The following is a 20869-nucleotide window of genomic DNA, read 5'->3' as shown; positions in this document are numbered from 1 at the left end:
GCTTCTTGGGCTTGAGATTTTATCAGAAAATCTGTTTTCCCAGCACCTGGCACAGGTTGGCATCTAGCAGCCGGCAGGGCAGGCAGTAAGCGCCTGATGAATGCTCCAGCCCCAAGGAGAAGAGGCTGTGGTATGTGCAGGGGAGGGGAGGGCAGTAAGGGGGAAGACAGCCTTTCACAGGGGTTTAAGGCCCCAACTCCTTTTAGACAGGTCCCAACGTTCCCCTCCCAGGTGAATTTCAGCTGCAGAAAGCCTCCTGACTGAGAATTTAAAAAGAAAAAAAAAAAGGACTCAAGTCAGATCCTGAATTTTTTTGAACACTGATCTTGCCGCCTACTTGCAGTGACTTGACCTTCTGAAGCCCCACCTAGTAGCGTGGCTGTGAGGTCCTACATGAGCCCTGACCTGAATGCAATCAACCTGAAACTGCATGGGATGGGATGGGGGTATCCCCCTGGAATGGGGGACCCCACCTCTACCCACCTCCCCACAGCAGACCAGAACAAACTCCACTGGAAAAGACATGAAGGTCTCCACCTCCCACCAGGCAGGGAATAGATCTGCCTGGGGCCAGGCTGCTCCCTTCATGCTGCCCCCACTTCTCAAGAAATGACTACTGGGAAGGGCCGTAGCCAGGAGCCCCCAGGCCTAGTGCCCAGACCGTCTGGTAGGGGGCAGGGGAGAGGAAACAATCAGGTGCTGTCATGGGGAAAGAAATGTGGAAGGCAAAGTGGAGAACACAACTGGGCAGAAACAGGACTTTTTCTTGAAAGCCCACGCTGGATCCCTCTCTCACAGCAGAGTGCAGTGGAAAGAACAAGCTTGCTCTATGGGGTTTGAACTGGCCTGTCACTAGTCATTCATCTTGGGAAAGCCCCTTCCCTTCCTCAAGCTTCAGTTTCCTTCACTGTAAAATGGGCATATTAACAGCCCTGACTTCATCCAGCTGTGGTGAGGAGGACTCAACATGGTTAAAACACATGGAGCAGAGCGTGGAAATGCTGGGCCATGTCATCTTGTGGGTATCAGAATGGAAGGAAGCGCTAGGAGGGAGCCAAGTGCCCGCCCAGCCCCCGCCCAAGGCAGGACTCACGCGTTGCAGTAGGGCTTCTTCTCATAGCCCTTGTAGTTCTTCATGTTGAGTGTCATCTTGCAGGTCTCGCAGTGGAAGCATGCTTTATGCCAGAACTGGGGACAAAGGCAGAGGGAGGACACCCGTCAGACACCAGGATTCAGGAAGGGGGCTCGGGCCCCAGGAAGGAGCTCTCCATCCGGGGACTGGAACACAGACACACCCCAGGTGAGCCGGGGCCATCTCAGGTCACAGGCTCTGGCAGCTGATGACACCACCCTCCCTCCCCTGTCCCATTGGAGCTATCCGGAGGGGGAGAAGGGCAGACACAAGGTTGAGTGGGGAAGAGGCCAGTTATAACAGTAGCGAGCAGCCCCCAGAAGGTCTGCTCCACCTCCCCCAGACCACTCCCTCTGACGGAGCAGGAGAAGCCTCATTGCTTATGCAAAGCTGCGCCAGGGTTGCTAAGAAGCCGGTGCTGAACGTGAGGGGCAGCTCCTCAGCCTTGACAGAGGAGGAGGGCCCAGCCCCCATACACCCAGTCCCTCCTAGCTCCCACACCAGGGCCTCCAGACACACCTGGGCCTCCAGACACACCTGGACCTGGGCAATGCGCCAGCGCCACTGCCTCCCCTTCCTGAGCGACCCCTGCCCAGACTGGGGGTGGATGCCCCAGGCTCTAGCATGGGGGCTATACTGGCACCACCCCAGGCTCTAGCCACCACACCCACACCCTTCCCCCATCCCTCAGCTGGTCTTCCTCTGAGGCACCGCCCTCCTCTGCTTGGAGGTGGACCCCCCCCAATAGTGGACATCAAAGCCCCGCCCTGACTAGCTGTGTGACCTTGGTCAGGACCTACACCTCTGAGCCATTTCTGCGTCTGTAGAATGGAAATCATAATACCCATCTCTCTTGGGATCGTTTAGGTTTAAATGAGAAATCACCTACAAAGCCCTCAGCGTAGCACCTGGCACCCCTACATACTCGAGTGTCAGGTGCTGGGCGCGGCAGAGATGACCCTCAGCCGAGGGGGCTCGGCGGCTTGGCGGGAGGTGGGTGTGTCTTGGGGTGCAGGTGGGGGCTCTGCCGTGCCCAACCACAGCTACAATGCGTGTGAGTGAGAATGCGTGGCAGGGAAGACTCCAGTGAAGCCCAGGGACCCAGAACGGAACAAGGATCCATCCAGGGTGGCTGAGGGAGGGGAAGAGAGTCAAAGACCATGAGGGCAGGGGAACTGATGCAACAGAGGTGACCCCATCCTGAGAAACGCCGATGCTCACGCAAACCCAAGCAAATGACAGAAGTCCGCCCCTCTCAGCCCAGGACGAGGGCCCCGGATCAGCACCCACCAGGAGTCCAGCTTCCAGGACCCCAGAATCCGGGCTGCTGGGGTGACCCAGCTGGCCCGTCCCTGCCCCATTTCCCAGCAGCCAAGGGAGACACTCCTGACCCCGCAAAGAAAGAGGCCAGAAGCCAGGGAAGGGCACAGGGAGGCTTTCGAGGTGCCCAGCACACGCCCGGCTCTTGGCCACCTGTCAGGAAATTTCCCCAAGGAGGTGCTTTTCAAAATGTGTTTCCCAACCAAGGCGTGCTTCTAGGACACTTCAGAGAAGGGGACAGAAAAAAGGAAGCTGAGACGTTGGCATACCACCTCCCTCACCCTGGACCACTTCAACCAGAGACGACGGGGTAATTTGGGGGGTAATCACCTTCTAACAGGGTACTTTCCCCATCAAGGAGACCCAAAGGACTCTCCAGTGGTGGAACAGTAAACAAAGTGACAGGAGAACTGCTCTTTGGGAAGAAGGTCAGCGGGAAATCTGGAAGCAAGGGATGGCTGTTGTAAGCTGGGCCTCCACCCCAACCGGGGCCTATCCCTGAGTCCGGCCCACACTCCTCCCGGTGCAAAACCCCAGCACAGACAACCCACCGGAAAGCTAAAACAGGGTAGTCCCTGCCCCCACCAGCCCTCGAAGTGAAAGCCCCTCTCCCTCCCCCAATGCCTGGGAGGCGCTGGCAGAGTGCCCCAGCCCTGTCACCACCCAGTCTGCTGGCCTCTGCCTGCTTAGCTGCACATGCCCCTGCCTGGGCCCCTACCCCCGCAGGGGCCTGCCAGGAAAAACATTTTCTGGAATCCAGACCATGACCCACTTTCACACACACGTAGGCAGGAATCTGCACTGTCCTAGGCCTGGGGACCTCCGAAGCTGCCCCCTGATTGACTTGGGGGAGAGAAGGAGAGAGACACAGACACTTCCACCCTAGCAGACAGCCAGGTCCCCACCCTGGAGCCAAGCCCCTTGGGAAGGGGGCAGAGTATACTGGCCAGGCTGGGGTAAAAGGCCAACAGCCAATCCGGGGGTTCCACAAGACACACACACACACACACACCCGCCAGCTGCCACTGGGAGGAAGGGGAGCCCTGTACAAGGGAACGGTGCCCATTTCCATCGGTAGCTCCTCTCCACCTCACCCCCACCACCCTTGCTCTCGGGTACACACGTTAGAGGCTGAAGCAGTGGTCATCTGTTCTCTTACAGGGGGTCCAGTAACAGAAAAATGAAAACAAGAGTGGACTGAGAGTACCTTCAGGGTAACTACGGAACTCGGTCTCTGCATCTGTAAAGCGGAGCTAAAACTCCCGGTCCCAAAGAGGTGCTGGGAGGAGATGACACAGGCGCCAAGCCTGGCACCACTAGCTGCTTCTCGTCACTTCCCTCCCCTCTCTGGAGGAGGGCTCCAAGGTTCAAGAAAATCCAGCAGCTCCTGCCACTGTGTCCTTTTGGGGTAGGAAAGCGAGGGGAGCAGGGGCAGAAAATGACAAGTCATTCAACAGCCCCTTTGGGCCAAGCCTGGGCCGGGAACCCTGAGGGGACCCCAAATGAAAAAACCCCATCCCTGTCTCAGTTGGGTCTGGTGAAGGACACAGGGAAATAAGTCAATACAACCCCACAATGAGCCTCTGTCTGCCTCTTTCCCCTGCCCCACGAGCCCTGTCTCAGAGCAAGAGTCCCCTCTTTCTTTTCAATTTCTTTTTTTTAATCTTTTTTGTATTTTTTGGCCGCACCATGCGGCATGTGGGAATCTTAGTTCCCTGACCAGGGATCGAACCCACGCCCCCTGCCTTGGAAGCACAGAGGCTTAATCACTGGACCACCAGAGAAGTTCAAGAGTCCCCTCTTTCTTAGAGGCCACAGGTAAGAAGATTTCAGAGAAGGATTCCCTGGACTCAGGGAGCAAAGTTACCTCTAGGCATGCAACTCGAATCCTCCCTGCTGCCCCGGAAGTCCACTGTTTCCCTATTCACCAAAAACCAGACCTCTGGTGCCTGTTAGAAGCCTCTCAGCCCATTTCCTAGGCTCCAGCATCGCCCTCAACTCTCCCTTGCCTGCAGCTCCAAAGCTGCAACCAACTCCACAGAAAGGCAAACAGAGGCTGATGGGACAGAAGCAAGATCCCCCGCACTTGGCTGAGGCTTGGGCCAGCCCTGTCCCTCTGGAATCACCGTGGAGGTGGCGGAAGCGGCTGCTCACAGCTCTGGGTGAGGGGGATGCGGTGAACTTCGGGTCACTGTGCCTGCAGCCTGGTATCTTGCCCTCTGCACCCGGGCTGCCTATGACTCAGGGTTGGAGTATGAGACCTCTCCCTCCCTTCCTGTCACCCAGGGTTACAGTTTCTCACTCCTCTAGGGGCAACCCTAGCCCCACCCGGGCCAGGTCACCAGCCTAGCTCAGTTGGCCACCTGGGAGGCTGGCTTAAAGGCATAGACCGTGGCTGCACCACCACAGATTCCCAGGGAGTGTTATTCCTGGTTCAAGAGCCCAGGCCCAGAGCATTCCTCAGGCCAGGGTCAGGAAGGGGAGGGACCACTATTAACGAGATAGTGTAAATAAAAGTACTTTTTGCAAACACAACAGGCAGAAGAGCTGAGCAAGAAGAACTTTAGATTTGAATTCCTGCTCTGGCGGAAAGGGGAGTGAGCCGCATGACCTGTCTGAGCCTCTGATTATGGGGTTCTTAATTTACAGGAGCGATCACATCTGCTTTGTGAGGCTCCTGCGAAGACGAAGATGGAGCCTGGCACATTCCAGTGAGTCGTAGCTGTTATGAATGGATGGTCACGGGATGATCGTGGGGTGCTCTCAGCTAGGAAATGAGGCACCAGGGCTGCAAGGCCTTTTCTCCTTTTTTGTGTCCAGCCCAGCTTCCTTCTACCTTGCTGCCCCCTGTGGGGGCTGAGAGGAAGGTGGTTCAGACAGCCAGAAGCAGAGAGCTCTCCCAATGGGGAGTCCGGGGAACTGCCTCCACCTGTGTTCAGGAGGCCGGCGAAAGCAAGCCAGGGGAGAGGGACATGGCAAGACTCTTGACAATGCAGGTCCCCAGATACGACTGCTTCCTCACAGGGTCTAGAACAAAACTCCACCTCCCTCAAAATGTAGAGGACGTTGTGAGACACAGCCCCTCTCCCTCCCCAAAGGCCCTGCAGCAGCCCCTGAGAGTGCCTGGCACAAAGTAGATGCTCAATAAATATTTGTTGAATGAATAAGTGGCGTCACCCTGTTTCTCCCCCAACTCTGATCCCGTAAGTCCTCTGGGGAAGCGAATCTCGACCTCAAACACCTGCAATACATATTTATTCAGCACACAGAGCACACTGGGTACGGCAGGTTGAGGGCAGGGTGGCCATCATAGGTGACACAGCCTTTAAACCAGCTAAGCCTTTGGGAGATAAGGCTCAGGGAGGAGAAAAGGCTAACACCAAGGACGTAGCTTTTGCTCTGGGTCATGTTGTGTCGTAGGGAAATTGCAGTGAAACAGGCGAGTCTAATTTGACTCTCTCCTGTTATAAATGGGAAGCCTTGGGAAGTTGGTTAGCAACTGTATCTATGCGACCGAAGGTTCCCCCTCAGGTCTCAGTCCTCCAGGCACCAGGTCCCCATTCCAAGTGCCTGCCCTTACTACCTGAAGGGGGTTGGGAGGAACAGGTCTGATACCTGGATATTCCAGGCCTCCTGCTCAGTGCAGGGGTGAGGTCTCCCCAGGGCCACCTCCTGTAAGGAGAGTTCTAAAAAGAGAGAGGAATCACGAACTCTCACTTCCCAGGGCAACCTCCACCTGAATGTCCTCTTTCTGCGAGGGCAAGAGAACAGCTGGGGAGGGCACCTTGAAGGATCCCTGCACCACTCCCCTCTGACTCCAAAGGTATGGGGCTGCAGAGAGTACCCCAGCAAGGTAGGGAGGGCACAGCCTATACCACATCCCCTTCTGGGCACTTTAGTGCACTTCCCCACCTTCAAGGAAAAGACATTACCATACCCATTTGATAGACGGTGAATACTGAGGCCTAGAGCCATTCGTAGAGCTGGCAGGAGCAGACCTGGAACTAGGACCAAGTCTCCCAACTCCCAGGCTAGCAATCCCTCCATCATATATTGCTTCTGCCTTACGTGGGTGGAAAGTGGCCACAGTCTCTTCCCAGTTCATGACCGTGCAGAAGAAGGAGGGCACAGGGAACTCAAGATGCAGAGACCAAAATCCCTATCACCGGGGAAGGGCAAAAACCCCAGTGTGTAAGGACAGAGAGCTCTCAGCTCCTGCCTCCAAGCTCAAATCCTGCCTTCCGGCATGGTCATTGGGAAGGTCAGTACCCACATCCCTTGTACCCATAACATGGCCTTCCTCTCCACCTGCCCAGCCAGGCCCAGGACAGTGAAACAGCAGCAGCCCCATATGCCTCTTTCCTCCAAGAGCAATTTCAAATGTACCTCAGAACCTTGGAAACCCCACCCCCTCACCCTGACTCAGAGACCAAAGGTCACTGAGGAAGCACCAACCCCAAGGTGGAGGGGAAAGACAAAAGTATCCAACGAACTACCCTTTCCCAAACAAAACCTGGCTCCAGGTGGGCTCTGCACCCCTCTTCCATCCCATGCCCCCCAGCCCCTGCCACTCCAGACGGGAAGGAGGGAATCTTTGGACTTGGAGCCAGCTTTAGGAGGTAGATGACAGGCACGATGAGGAGGGGGACAAAATCACACAGGCTTCTCCTCCAGACTGGGGAGGGGATGCAGAGAGGAGGTGGATTTTGCCTTAGGATCTTCGGGAGATTAAAAGAGGCCAGGATCCTACCCCAAACTGCCGGAAATACCCAGTTCTACTCTCCGCCCCCCTCCAAAAGTATAATGGCAACCAGATGAACGAGTCCAGCATGATTGCGGGGGGGGGGGGGGGGGGGGGGGGGAGGAGGAAGACGCGTAAGGGCCCCCAGGGGACAGTGAATTTCCAGAAGGCCACCTTCCCTTCCCCCTAACACCTCCCCCTTTTCTTGGCTTCCCCTGAACTCAGCCAACCCCACCCTCCACTGGGGAAACCTGCTTTGAAAAGTTAGCTCTTTGTTCTACAAGCTGGACTCAGCCTCTGAGCACAATTTCAGATTTCTGTGAAGCGACCCCCACCCACCCTACTACTCCAGCACGCGACCCCGCCCCGGTCCGGCTGGGCGGACCAGCACTGGGAGTTGGCTTCCAATTTGAGGTGGGGGCTGGGAAGCTACGGAGGACGTCTGCTAGGCCATTAACCGCTGACCCACCAAGAGGACTGCAGGTCGTGCAAAAAAGGGGTCTCGCAGTGGGGCTTGGGGCCTTATCCGCAGGCCAGTTCACCAGATGCAACACTCGCCGGCTGATAGCCCCCGCCCTCCAGTCTCCAGGCCAGGAAGCCCGGCCATTCGCCGCCGGAGCGGACGGTTTCGCGGGGGCCCCCAACCTCTGCCCCGCCCCCCCGCCGCCCCCTCCCCCAGCACCCAGTGCTTCCGCCTACTTGGCGCTCGGCGAGGCGGGGAGAGGGAGCGGCCGTCTCCTCTCACTCTCCCGGCCCTAGGGGGCGGGGCTGCACCCCTAACCTTCCCTCACTCCCCCCACCCCCACTCCGGGGCCTGGCTTCCCTACTCCACTCGCGTCCTCCCAACCCCTGGGCACAGAGCCCACTCTTCTCCAGTAGTGGCTGCCCGCCACGCGTGGACTCCTTGCCTCGCCCCGGATCTCCTGGTTTCCAGACTGGGGTCTGTCCCCACACCCGACGACGCCGCCCGCCCTCCCTCCCTCCTCTCAGGATCGCGGGGATGAGGCGGCATAGACCCAGCCCCGCTCTCCTCCCCCGATCTGGAGCACTGCTCGGGGATTGCAAAGACGCGTCTCCGGGTCCCGCGTCTCACCTTATCCAGACAGTTCACCTTCTCCGTAGGGTACACGATCTTGCAGCACCGGGCGCAGTTGGGATTCATGGCTCCGGGAAAAGCTAGGGCGGGGACGCCGGAGCTCGCGCACGTTCTCTTTCCCCGGAGCGAGCTGGCGGGAGACGGCCGCGGCTGCAACTGCACAGGCGACGGCGACGGCGGCTGGAGCTAGGGAACTGGCCTCCGCCTCCGCCCTCCTTCCCCTAATAAACACAGCGGGGAGGAGGGGCTGTACCGGGGCGGGGACGCGCCGCGGGCGCGGGCAGGGGCGCGCGCGGCGAGGCGCGCTCCCCGGGCGACCCAGGGCTGCGCGGGGGGGGGGGTTCCGGGGAGGACTGCGGGACCGGGGGTACACGCCTAGGTGAGCTCCCAAGCAAAAGGAGCCCTGGAGAGATAGGCCCGGAGGCTAGGCGCGGACAGACGACCTTGCCCAGGGCACTTCCGGCGGGGCGGAGCCGATCTGGCTGCACATCTGGGCGCCTGGGCTGCAGGAGGCGGGCAAACACCTCGCACCCTTCCAGGGTGGGGTTTGAGTCCACCCGAACACCAAATCAGATTCTCCAGATTTGGAGACTTCCTTTGTACCCGTCGGTACCCGGCGAGAACCTGCGGACCGAACGGGAAGCCCCTGCTCCGCCCCCATTAGCCTTCCCCTGCAACATCCTTTCCCACATTTGTAGGGCGGAACCAGTCCCTCCCGCCAGGACTCAGCGCCTCGCAGCCGAGTTAGGTTTTCCCTCCCCGCGCCTCTGCCGTGTAGCTTTCCTGTGGTTCCCCGGATCCGGGGGCCTTCTGCTTTCTGCTTGGCCCCTTTTCCTCTTTCGTTCCTTTCTCCATATCCTTACTCTCCACCTTTGGTGTAGCGTTGACTTAACGCCCAAAAGAGCACTATCCAAGCGCAGGAACGGCGTGGGGGTATAGCTCAGTGGTAGAGCATTTGACTGCAGATCAAGAGGTCCCTGGTTCAAATCCGGGTGCCCCCTCGTAGTTTTTTCCTAAACTTATGTAACTAGTATAATTTATTCTTGACTCATATTTTAACCTTGGGTTCTACGTTAAAGAAAGCAGCGAAAAGCTACTTAAAAATTCCTTCCTCATTTTCCAACCGTAACGGAAAGCTTTCGGCTTTACTTTGTACTCAGCAGGAGGAGGGGGTGGGTACAGGCACAAATCAGGTACAAAAGCTACAGGTCCCCACTACCCACGCCAGCGGTATCAGGACTTCTGCGGTCACCGCTGGCAGCCTCAGGGGTGTCAGGCAGTTCCAGGAGCTGGTTCAGGAGACAAGACTCCCCCAAGTTCCTGTTCAGTTTTGGGTGGGGCTGGGTCAAGGGAAGGAAACCCACAGACACAGACTTTCTCCAACTTCACCTTTCTTTATTACCGGTGACAGGCGCATGCCGTGTTTCCCTATTGCTCATGCCACCGGCAGACTGAAAGCACTTCGAGAACGTCGAAATGGCCAATGCCGACCAAAAGTTCATTTAATTTACAAAAAATAAAGTTACATCCGGATGTAAACTGATATAAACTAATGTAGTGGTTCTCAAACTTGAGCTTGCGTCAGAATTACCTGGAGAGTTTGTTAAAGCACCTCCCGGTTTCTGATTCTCTTGGCCTGGAGTGGGACCCCGAGAATGTGCATTTTTAACAAGTTCCCAGGGAATGCTGATGCTGCTGGACGACACTTTGAGAACCACTGAACAAATAATAAAAGGCCATCAAGTTTCATAACCTAAAGATGGGGACAGATATCTATTGGCTGCGTGACTGACGGTATCAGTGTTGGGTCGGAGGAAAACGAGAAGGGAGCAAGGCCTCTCGACTAAGTTTTGCCCAAAAAAAGGAAAAAGAAAGGATAGTGGGAGAGGCATGCTTCTTCAGACAGGGGGCAGTTGTGATATTTTAAACTCGGAATTTGGTTGTGTCAGCCCTCGGGGCCCCGGGGGAATACTACTCGAATGCATTTTTCCCCACGGCTCCCATTACTGTGCGACGCGTCGCGAAGCTGGACATGACGATTAAACAGATCTGCCGTGCGGTGCAAAGCCCAGACCCGAGAAATAACTAATATTTCACCCCTTTCCTGGACATCAGGCCTCAAACTCACCACCTGTAGGTGTAACGGGCCAAAGCCCTGCCTTTGAACTAATATAAAGAAGGAGAAAGCCGTCCACTTTTCACCCTCCTTCTTACATCTATGCTGTGTCTCATTAAACTTCGCCACTATATAAACCTTCTGAACTTGGATTCTGTTCTAATCTGCCTGGTCAGAGTATGAACTAGGCAAAATAATACTGCCCCGCCCCAACATTCCATCCCCCCCCCCCGCAAATAAACTGTAATTAACGTTAAACCAATAAGTCTTGAAGGGTCTCAGGGACTGGAAGGGTCTCAGCCTTCTTTCTGCCTGCTGAGGCTTCTTGCCACTGAGTGGGGGTATTCAGCTGAAACATGGTAGAGTCACCCCTGTGTGACTTCTGGGGAGAGAAAAAATTCACCTGGTGCAAGAGGATCTCCAGGATCCTCAATTCAGAAACCTCAGATTCTTGGGTTATTCGGGGTTAACCTGAGTGGCTGTGAAAAACAGGAAGGTAGACTAGGGGGCACCCGGATTTGAACCGGGGACCTCTTGATCTGCAGTCAAATGCTCTACCACTGAGCTATACCCCCTCTCCTGCTAAAAAGTTGGTAAATTCTTTTTAAATCCATTCCAAATTTTTCCTTCTGAAAATATCCAAAATTAGTCTCTTCTTGTCACATGATACTGAATTTAGTAATAACGAGTTTAAAAAGACTAACTAAAACCGTGGGATTTTGAAAACATGTGAACTTAGGTACCAATCTGCCTTTTTCTAGGTTCAATTCTTTATCCACAATCCCACTCATCTCTTCAACCTAAGAAGTCAGAGAAGAGCTTCTTGCAAAACTGAATAGGGAATCCTTTCCCCTGGTCTCTCTAAAAAGAATGCAAACACCAGCTGAACAGACATCTCCACTGAGAGACTTTCCTGGTGGTCCCTCTCTCTTTTTATGGAGCAACTACTATGTGCCCCACTCTAAGTGCAGAACATACTTTCAAATAGAAAGACACACAGGTTCTCAGCCTCACTGAGTTTAAAATCTAGTGGAGTCAGAATAGAAACAAATGCACAAATGAATAAACAAGGAAATGCCCAGTAGTAATAAGGGAAGTGACTAAAATGAAAAACAAGATGGTGTGTTAGGGAGGTCCAGGGGGGTATTTCAAGGTGGAGAGTCATGGAAAACTTTTCTTTGCAGGTGATTTTGGAGTTAAGATGTGAATGATATGAAAGAGACAGCCATTTGCCCAGTCCATCTGTCAGGGGCAGGCATTCTAGCTAAAGGAAATGGCCACTGCAAAGGCCGGAGGGCCAGAGTAGCTGGAGGAACATGAAACAGGGGAGAGTGATTCAAGAGAGCTGGAGAAGTAGCCAGAGAGCCTTATAGGCCCAAGTAAGGAGTTTGGATTTTATTCCAAATGGATGAAAAGCCAGCCGTTGGACAGTTTTGAGCAGAGGGACTGGAAATCATCATTCACGCTATTGTGGGGGAGATTTACAGGGAGTGAAGAGTAGAAACAGAGAATACATACAATGGACTACTATTCAGCCTTAAAAAGAAGGAAATTTTGCAATATGTGACAACAAGGGACATTATGCTAAGTGAAATAAGCCAATCGTAGAAGGACAATTACTGCATGATTCTACTTACATGAGGTACCTAAAACAATCACACTTATAGAAGCAGAGAGTAGAATGGTGGTTGCCAGGGATGAGGAGAGAGAAACCGGGAGTTGCTAATCAATGCATACAGTTTCAGTTATACAACATGAATACGTTCTAGAGAGCTGCTGTTGAACATTGTGCCTATAGTTAACAGCATTGTATTGTACACCTAAAAATCTGTTAAGAGGGTAGATCTCGTGTTAAGTGTTCTTACCACAATAAAGGAAAAGAAGAAAAGTGGACACAATAAAATTTTTAAAAAGAGAGAGGGAGAGGTTAGGTAGGATTCTATTGCAACGGTGCAAGTGAGAGATGGTAGCAATGTCTGAGACTACAGTGATGTATTAGTTTCCTGTTGCTGCTGTAACAAATTACCACATACTTATTTGCTTAAAACAACACAAATGTATTATTACCTTACAGTTCTGGAGGTCAGAATTCCAAAATCAATTTTACTGGACTAAAATCAAGGTGCTGGTATGCCCACATTTCTTCTGGAGGCTTTAGAGTAGAATCAGTTTCCTTGACTTTTGTAGGTTGTAGAGTCCGCCAGCATTTCTTGGCTCATGGCCCCTTCCTCCATCTTCATAGCCAAGGTTGCATCTCCTCACCTTCTGATCTCTGCTCCTATCCTCACGTCTCTCCATCTCTGACTCTGATCCTCCTGCCTCCCTCTTATAAGGACTCTTCTGATTACTCAGATAATCCAGGATAATGCCCCCAACCCAAGACCCTTAATCACATCTAGAAAGTCCCTTTTATTATGTAAGATAACATATTCACAAGGGCCTTGGGATGTGGACATATTTGGAGGCCCATTGTTTAGCTTATCACAGGGAGAACAGCAGAGCTAGAGAGGAGAGCAGGCATCCAGATTGACCATGGCAGGGGAGCCATGTCCTTCCTGTACACTGGATGGCTTGAGAAAGATGAGGGAAAGAGCAGAATCAAGAATGGCTTTTCTTTAGAGTCACTGTTGGTGGGAAAGTAAATTGCTGCAGCCACTATGAAAAACAGTATGGAGGTGCCTCAAAAAACTAAAAATAGAGTTGCCATATGATCCAGCAATCCCACTCCTGGGCATATATCTGGACAAAGCTATAATTCAAAAAGATACATGCACCCCCGTGTTCACAGCAGTACTATTCACAATAACCAAGACATGGAAACAACCTAAATGTCCATCGACAGATGACTGGATAAACAAGATGTGGTACATATCTACAATGGAATACTACTCAGCCATAAAAAAAGAATGAAATAATGCCATTTGCAGCAACATGGATGGACCTAGAGATTATCATACTAAGTAAAATCAGAAACAGAAAGGCAAATACCATATGATATCACTTATTTGTGGAATCTAAAATATGACACAAATGAACTTACCTAGGAAACAGAAGCAGACTCACAGACATAGAGAACAGACTTGTGGTTGCCAAGGGGCGGGGGAGGGATGGCTTGGGAGTTTAGGATTAGCAGATGCAAACTATTATATATAGAATGGATAAACAACAAGGTCCTACTGTATAGCACAGAGAACTATATTCAGTATCCTGTAATAAACCATAATGGAAAAGAATATGAAAAAATATATAAAAATATATGTATAACTGGATCACTTTGCTGTACACCTGAAACTAACACAAAATTGTAAATCAACTATATTCATTTATTTTTTTATTGATCAATATATAGTTTTACCAAGTGAATCTCTATGTTGAAGGTATCTAGTCAACTCCTGCCAATAGTAGACATTATTTTAAAGAAATACACTAATACGCCGGCCCCCCCAAAAAACATGTTGTTATTTTATTAGACATTTCAATTTCTTCCTTTGTTATATTACAAAGCTCTCAGGCTCTAAATTAATTAAAGTATGAGATTGGCAGAAAAATAGAAAAATAATTGGAATGGGTAAAAAAATTGAATGTAGCATATTACAGACATGGCATTTCAAGTCATTTATGAGGAGAATTTTTCCAACGGTTTTCAAGGTACTCCCTGGAGCCTCTCCTGTAAGGACCCCCAATGGGGGTAGGGAGTGTTGCCAGGTTGGAATAACTCTCATTCTTCCCCATTTGAACCAAATTTAACTGTTTCACATAGTGAACTTATTGGTAAGTTGATCTGAAGGGTTCTGGACCTAGGATCCTGTGCTGCCAGCAGACTCTGGTCACTAAGCCCTTCCTCTCCTTAGACATTCCAGAGCTGACACTGCTGCTCTCTGGAAAGAGTCACGTTGTCATCAGGAGAGAAAGGCTCTGAGGAGTCCTTCTTCACCGAGAGCCTTTCATTCCCCTCCCCTTCTAGGAGATGTGAACTTCAGAACCTCTGCCTCCGACACCCATTCCCTTTAATTCTCCAACTATACTTTAATAAAATAAATTTTAAAAAAAAGAATAACTCTTCTTTTTTGTCTTCACTATCTGGGTGGATGTGGTTTCCAGAGATAAAGAACTGAGAAAGGAGTAAGTTTAGGAAAAACAAAAACAAAAACAAAAAAACCCTCAAGAGTTTCTTTTTAAAGCTCTGAAACAGAACGTAATAAAGTACAGCCTCCTATCCTCATAGACTTCACATTCTAGTATGAGGTCAATATGCTAAGTTTGAGGTGCCCTGTAGACATTTAAGAGGAGATGTTAAGTATGCAGGTGGAGATCCAGTTAATTCTGAAGTTCAGGGAAATGTCTAGGTTGGAAACATAATTTGGGGAGTTGTCAGTGTATAGTTGGTAGCTGGTGAAAGAGGGAGTCAATCCCCGAAGTGCACTAGATTCGACTCATACCGGCTTGTGAGAACCAATTGTTAAATTTTCAGGTATTTTTAAAGCCAGTTGACTTCACTGGAAATTAGCAGGTGGGCGAATTTGCACTATGGGAATTGGCAAATGCTAAAAATCAGGTCCCCTGGAGCCAGTCGTTAGCCAACCCTGCTCCTGACTGATTCTGACTTTCTCCAAAAAGCAAGGGGCCAGCTCTTCAGCACTCTCTGAGGAGGAAAGATAAGGTGTAGAAGGTTTGAGACTGGAGAACGTATGTGAAATAGTCATTTTAGAGAGTGAGAAAGTGAACCTAGTCAGTCAGTGGTGGAAGAGTAATAAACAGGGAGACTGTCTGAGATTGGTGGAGCGACCCAGACTTCTGAGCTCTCCCCTAACAACATTCTGCTGCTTGGGTGCAAGCTTGGTGGAATGCCACAGTTGAGTTTAATTAGGTTTGGCTGATAGGTACCACCCAGGGCTTATAGTGAAACAGGCACTGTGCCACTGTGGGGAATACAAAAAGAAATGCAGCATGATCCCTGCCCTCAAGGAATTTGCAGTCTAGTTGGAGAAACAAGATACATACTCCAAGGGGAAAAAAATACCTGACAGTCGAGAAAGTAAAGGTAGAGAGTAACAGAACTACGGAGACAGCTTGTTGATAAGGAGAGAAATGAAGTCACAGACTTTCTTAAAAATTGGTAGTGAGAAAGAAGAAATGGACAGGCGATAACAGCTAAAGGGAAGATTTTCCAGTCTAGGGAAACCTGTTGATGATTGAAGGAGCCAAGTGAGTGGAAGAGACTGAAGATGCTGGAGAGAATGGAGATACTGCGGGCACGTCTGGTACAAGAGCAGGGGTGTCTTGGGAAGGACAAAGGAAGCACTTCCTCTCCTGTGCAAAGCACAGGCTGGGGATCCAATGCAGCTCGGGGTGCAGGCAGGGAGGATGGAAATTAGACTTAAAGAATTCCAAGATGCCAGAGGTACAAGAGGTTGTTGTTGTTGAAGGAGAGAAATCCCATCGCACACCCCACAGGACCTTCAAGCCCAGCTCAGACCGGACTTCGCCCTCCCCTTCTACCACTTGGGTGCGAATTGCCTTTTCTCTTGGTTCTTTAGCATCACCCCAGGAAACCTGAAACAATTGGTCATACATATCAAACTATTGTTAATGACCAATGCAATGTCTGGTCAGTAAACACTACAAATAAGCTGTAATCTCCTACTTGCCAGCAGAGGGGGTATAGCTCAGGGGTAGAGCATTTGACTGCAGATCAAGAGGTCCCCGGTTCAAATCCGGGTGCCCCCTCAGGTTCTCCTTTTAAACCTTAAATCACCCCAAAGATGGTAGAAAAGAAAGGTGGTACTAACCAAGCGAATATTTGGTCATTCTTCAGTGTTTTCTGGGAATACAAAAAGTAATAAACTACAGCATCGTAGATTTTATATTCTAATGAGGTCAATGCGCAAAGGAATTTCCCGTGTTCTCTATCTCTACGTCAGTGGTTCCCAGTCTGTGGTTTGGGAGTTGAATTCTTGGAGGTCTGCCTGTGAGACACTTTCTACATAGGAAAAAAGAATTTATTTCATACTTCGTTACTTACCTGTTTCATACTTATCCATTCATGAGTACGGTAGAGCTTTCCAGAGGCTACATGATGTCACAACAGACTAAACAGTGAAAATCCAGCTGTCTTTCATTAAGCCAGATATTAAAGGGATTTCTAACAGAATGTAAAGCAAAGCTATTCTTCTCATTATTTTAAAATTTAAATACAGTTCTTTTTCATTTTAAAATGTTATGTATTTTAACAGGTAGTGGATTTATTACCTTAAGCATTTCACAATTTAAATTTCTAATCTGGTAAATGTCAATAGATATAACTGTATAAACAAAACCTCTTTGGAGTTCTCAATAACTTAAGAATGTAAAGAATATTCAGACAAAGATAATTGAGAATGACTGCTCTAAGTAAAGAGGTGGTTTGGGGAAGAGCATGCTGGAGTTGTGAAATGGCACAGGGAAGAGACGGCTCGTTCAAAAAGACATGACATCGAAAAGAGTTTTGAAGCACATGTAGTGGATAAAGCAAGAAAGAGTCCTGAAATCCTAAGCAGTTTGGTGTTTCTGGAGTGTGAAGTGTAAGAGACGAGGTGACGGGAGATGAATCCAGGGAGAAGGTAAGCCATTTCAGGAAGAGACTCCAATGCCATGCTAAGGAGCTTGGACTTTATTCCATAGGCACTAGAGGGCCAGTACAGGCTTTAAAGCAACGAGAGGTTATGGTCAGACCATTTGGAGGCTGTTGCAATAGGCTTGAACCAAGGGCAGACTTTTAGATGCATGGACAGAAAAATTAGTAGCACCAACCAAGACAACTAATATAGGCAGAAAAGCAAAATTTCTGGGAAAATCATGATTTCGGCTTTGGACGTCAGGTTTGAAGTGCCTGTGGGGTGGAGGTGTCCCAGTCTTTGGTTCCATACATTGGCTAGAGCTAAGCAGAAATGTCTGGGCTGGAGATACAGACTTGGGAGTTATCAGCATATTGATGGTAATGGAAGCTACTGGGTGGTGTGATCACTCAGGGAAATACACTTAGAAGGGACAATGAGTAAGGAGGAGAGAGCAATACAACAGAGTGGCTTAGAGCCTGTGCTTTGGAATCAGCCAGACTCAGGGTGCCATTCCATCTCAACCTTTCATGATCTGTGTGATCTTGGACACATGGCTTAACCTTTCTATTTCTCAGTTTTCTCATCTGAAAAATGAGAATAATAATACCTAAGTCACAGGGTTGTGGGGAGGATTCAAGAAGTCACATTCCTGTAAAATGCTTAACTCAATGACTGGTACTTAGTAGCACTCCAAAAATAGTAACTTCTATTATTATTAGCATCATGGAAACCATGGGTGAAGAGTGTCAAGAAGATGGGAAGGGCCCCAGTGTGAAACGTTGTGAGGTCAAGTAAGATAAAGACTGAGGAGGGTCCTTGGATTTTGGAAAGAGTAGGTCATGGTGACCTTTCTACTATAATTTTTCAGTATATATAATTTGTAGTATACTTTCAGTCATGTAGTGAGGACATAAACTACACTACAGGGGTTCAAGGAACATGTGCATGCAGGAAGTAAGGAAATAGAGACAGATCATTCCCAGACCTTTGGTTTTCATGGACCACTGAAATTACAAAAAAAAAAAAAAAAGGGCAGTGTTGGGATGGTAGAAAGTTGACAGTTGACATAGGGTTGAAAGGAACATTTTTAACAAGAAAGATGAAAAAAGATAATCCCAGAATAATAGGCAGTCCTTTAAATTGAGCAAATGGAGCTTTATAAGAAACACTGTGTTTTCCAAATATTTCTAATTTTGCCATAGATGAATAAAAATTCCTTCACACAAGGATGCTGACGTATGGAGACCATAGAGGTAGACTTCTTCATTTGTTCAGCAATCATTCAGCATGTATTTACTGAGCCAGGCCCTATGCTGAATGCTGGGGATATACCACTGGACAAAAAGGAGAACATGGACTCAGCCTTTAATGGAGCATATAGACTAGTTGGGGGGGGATCGTTATTCAACAAAGTCATCAAATATATATTGAAGAATTGAAATAAATAATAAGAAGGAAAAATACTACGTGAGAGAGGTCAGGGTAGAATTTCCCTAAGGAAAAGATATTTAAGCTGAGATCTGAAAAATCAGTAAACGTGAAATACATGATATGGGTAGGCAGGGTAGAGTATTCCAAGCATGTGTGAGGCCTATGGGTATTCAGGAGCATGGATGTATCTGGGACCAAAACGTCAACCCTGCAGAGCAAGACAGAGCACGGTGCAAGATGAGGTTAAGAGGTAGGACAATGCCAGATCAGGGCCTAGTAGGCTGTGTTATGGATTTTAACTTTGATTCTAAGAGTACAGAAACCATTGGAGGATTTTCAGGAGAGTGACATAGTAATGTTTACGTTTCTGAAAAATTATTTCTGGCCATTGTATGAAGAGTGAGTGGATGGAGGGGGGAGAAATAGAGGTCAAGAGACATGTTAGGAAGCTTCAGAAATAGTTTAGGCAAGAGATGGAGGTGACTTGGTCCAGAGCATTAGCAGAGGAGATGGAGAGAAGTGGATATATTCGAGAGACATTGAGAAGGCAGACTGAAGAGAAATTGGACAGGAATCCCAGAGGGACACCTGGATGGATGCTAGTTTCATTTATCAACAGAGACAAATATGATAATGCATCATACATTCAGAAACACATGGAATTTGGCTGAGAAGTGAAGGAGAGAGAAAAACTGGTAACTAGAGAAACAGGCAGGAGCAAGTGAAGGATTTAAGAGTGATAAGAGAAATTTATAAATGTATAGATTTATAGACCTCTTAATGTTGAAGTACCCCAGAGCTTAGCCCACTGCCTTTTTTATTTACCTTTGCTTCTTTGTGAACTCATCCACTATCATGTCTTTAAATATACTTATATGCTGACGACTGCCAAATTTATATCTCCCTCTTTCTGGAACTCCAGGCTAATATGTCCAATTTGCTACTTAAATCTCTTTTGGTTGTCTAACAGACATCTAACTCAACATGTCCAAAACTGAACTCATACTCTTACCCCCAAACCTGTTCCTCCCATAGCTTTCCCCATCTCAGTTGATGGCAATGCCATCTTCCACTTGCTCAGAACTAAAGTCTTGGAAACATTTTCTTCTCTTTCTTTTGCACCCCACATTTTGTTGGCTCTACCTCCAAGACATATCCAGAATCTGATCACATCACATTACTTCTATTGCTACCTCTTTAGTCTAAACCACCATCATTTCTCTCCAGAGTTACTGCAAGAGCTTCCCAATAGATCGCCTTATTGTATCTTTGTGTTCCCTCCCACAGCCTAGTCTCAAATAGAGTGATCCTTCTGACATATTAGTCAGATCATGTCCCTCCTCTGCTTATGACTCATTGGTTTCCTATTTCAGTCTGTAAATGTCAAAGTCCATAGCAGTGTACAAAGCTCTAATGGTCCAGTTCCATTACTTCTGACCTTCTGTCCTACTACTCTTCCCTTCACTTACTCTGTCCAGTCACTCCCGGCTTCCTTGCTGGTCCTCACATTGTTCAGACACAATCCCACCTTAGGGTCTTTCACTGGTTGATGACTCTATCTGGACTGCTCTTCCCTAGACAATCATATTGCTAGCTCCCTCACCTTAAAAATCTTCGCACTAATGTCAACTTCTTCCATGAAGCCCACACTGATCATTCTATTTTGAATTGCAATCTGTCTCTCCTCCCACTCCCAGACCCCTCTTACTTTTTTCTACTTTTGTTTTCATAGTACTTATCACCATCTAACATACTATATACTGCAATTACTACGTCTATGGCTTAGTATCTAATATCCACCTTCACCGCCACCCTGGCTGAATGTACGCTCCACAGGGCATGAATGTTGATCTGTTTTGTTCTCTGATGTAGTCTAGCGTATGCCCAAAACAGAATCTGGCATAAAGTAGTCGTTTAATAAATATTTGAATGAATATATCGACATTAAGAAGTCCGAAGAATGGGAGAAGTTGAAGCAGTGAAAGGAGTAATGAATAAAGCAAGATATCTAAAATACAGATGGGTATGGGACCAAGCAACACATATGGAATTATCTGTAGCGCTATAATGGTACTTCTCAGTTATATCACAACCTAATGAAACCGTTTCGAACTCTTTCCCTCTAGCCCCCGACGCCGTGTGTTCTTTGGAGGCCCCTATACAGCACAGACCGTTTAATCATTTCTGAACCTCTAGCGTCCATCGAAGTCCCTGGCACATACTTAGTGCTCAGAGAGGTTTTCCGATAAATTAAACCAATGTTTCTCTGTCCCAAACAACTACTTTCGAGTTCGTATGCAGTGTACACTGGGTACCATGCACGCTCCTGCAGCCCTCAACCGCTCCACCGCCCACTTCACAGCGAGAGCCCTACACGATGTCCAGGATTTATGACGTAATAAGACCGCGCCCTGGGGAAGAGAGGCGGATTGAACAA

At 49.2% G+C, this 20869-nt stretch overlaps 2 protein-coding genes and 3 non-coding genes across 6 annotated transcripts in view; 2 read left to right on the top strand and 3 right to left on the bottom strand.

Moving 5' to 3' along the window:
* LASP1 (LIM and SH3 protein 1) overlaps nt 1-8585 on the bottom strand; it is a 37794-nt gene extending 29209 nt beyond the window's left edge. The window contains exons 1-2 of the mRNA XM_068529472.1: nt 8287-8585; nt 1094-1188 (exon numbers count right to left, since the gene is read on the bottom strand). Of these exons, the coding sequence (XP_068385573.1) occupies nt 1094-1188; nt 8287-8355 (164 nt within the window). The 5' untranslated portion in view covers nt 8356-8585. The remainder of the gene's footprint in view (nt 1-1093; nt 1189-8286) is intronic.
* The window catches only part of LOC137755070 (large ribosomal subunit protein eL19), a 406958-nt gene that overhangs the window by 207400 nt on the left and 178689 nt on the right, over nt 1-20869 (bottom strand). The window lies entirely within an intron of this gene.
* On the top strand, nt 9219-9290 carry TRNAC-GCA (transfer RNA cysteine (anticodon GCA)). The gene has a single exon. It is a non-coding gene; the product is annotated as a tRNA-Cys (tRNA).
* Nucleotides 10909-10980, bottom strand: TRNAC-GCA (transfer RNA cysteine (anticodon GCA)). The gene has a single exon. It is a non-coding gene; the product is annotated as a tRNA-Cys (tRNA).
* Nucleotides 16061-16132, top strand: TRNAC-GCA (transfer RNA cysteine (anticodon GCA)). The gene has a single exon. It is a non-coding gene; the product is annotated as a tRNA-Cys (tRNA).

The sequence above is a fragment of the Eschrichtius robustus genome, chromosome 20 (genome assembly GCF_028021215.1).
Source record: "Eschrichtius robustus isolate mEscRob2 chromosome 20, mEscRob2.pri, whole genome shotgun sequence".
Taxonomy (NCBI): Eukaryota; Metazoa; Chordata; class Mammalia; order Artiodactyla; family Eschrichtiidae; genus Eschrichtius; species Eschrichtius robustus.
Note: the sequence above shows the minus strand (reverse complement) of the source record. Positions and strands in the feature narration are given on the sequence as shown.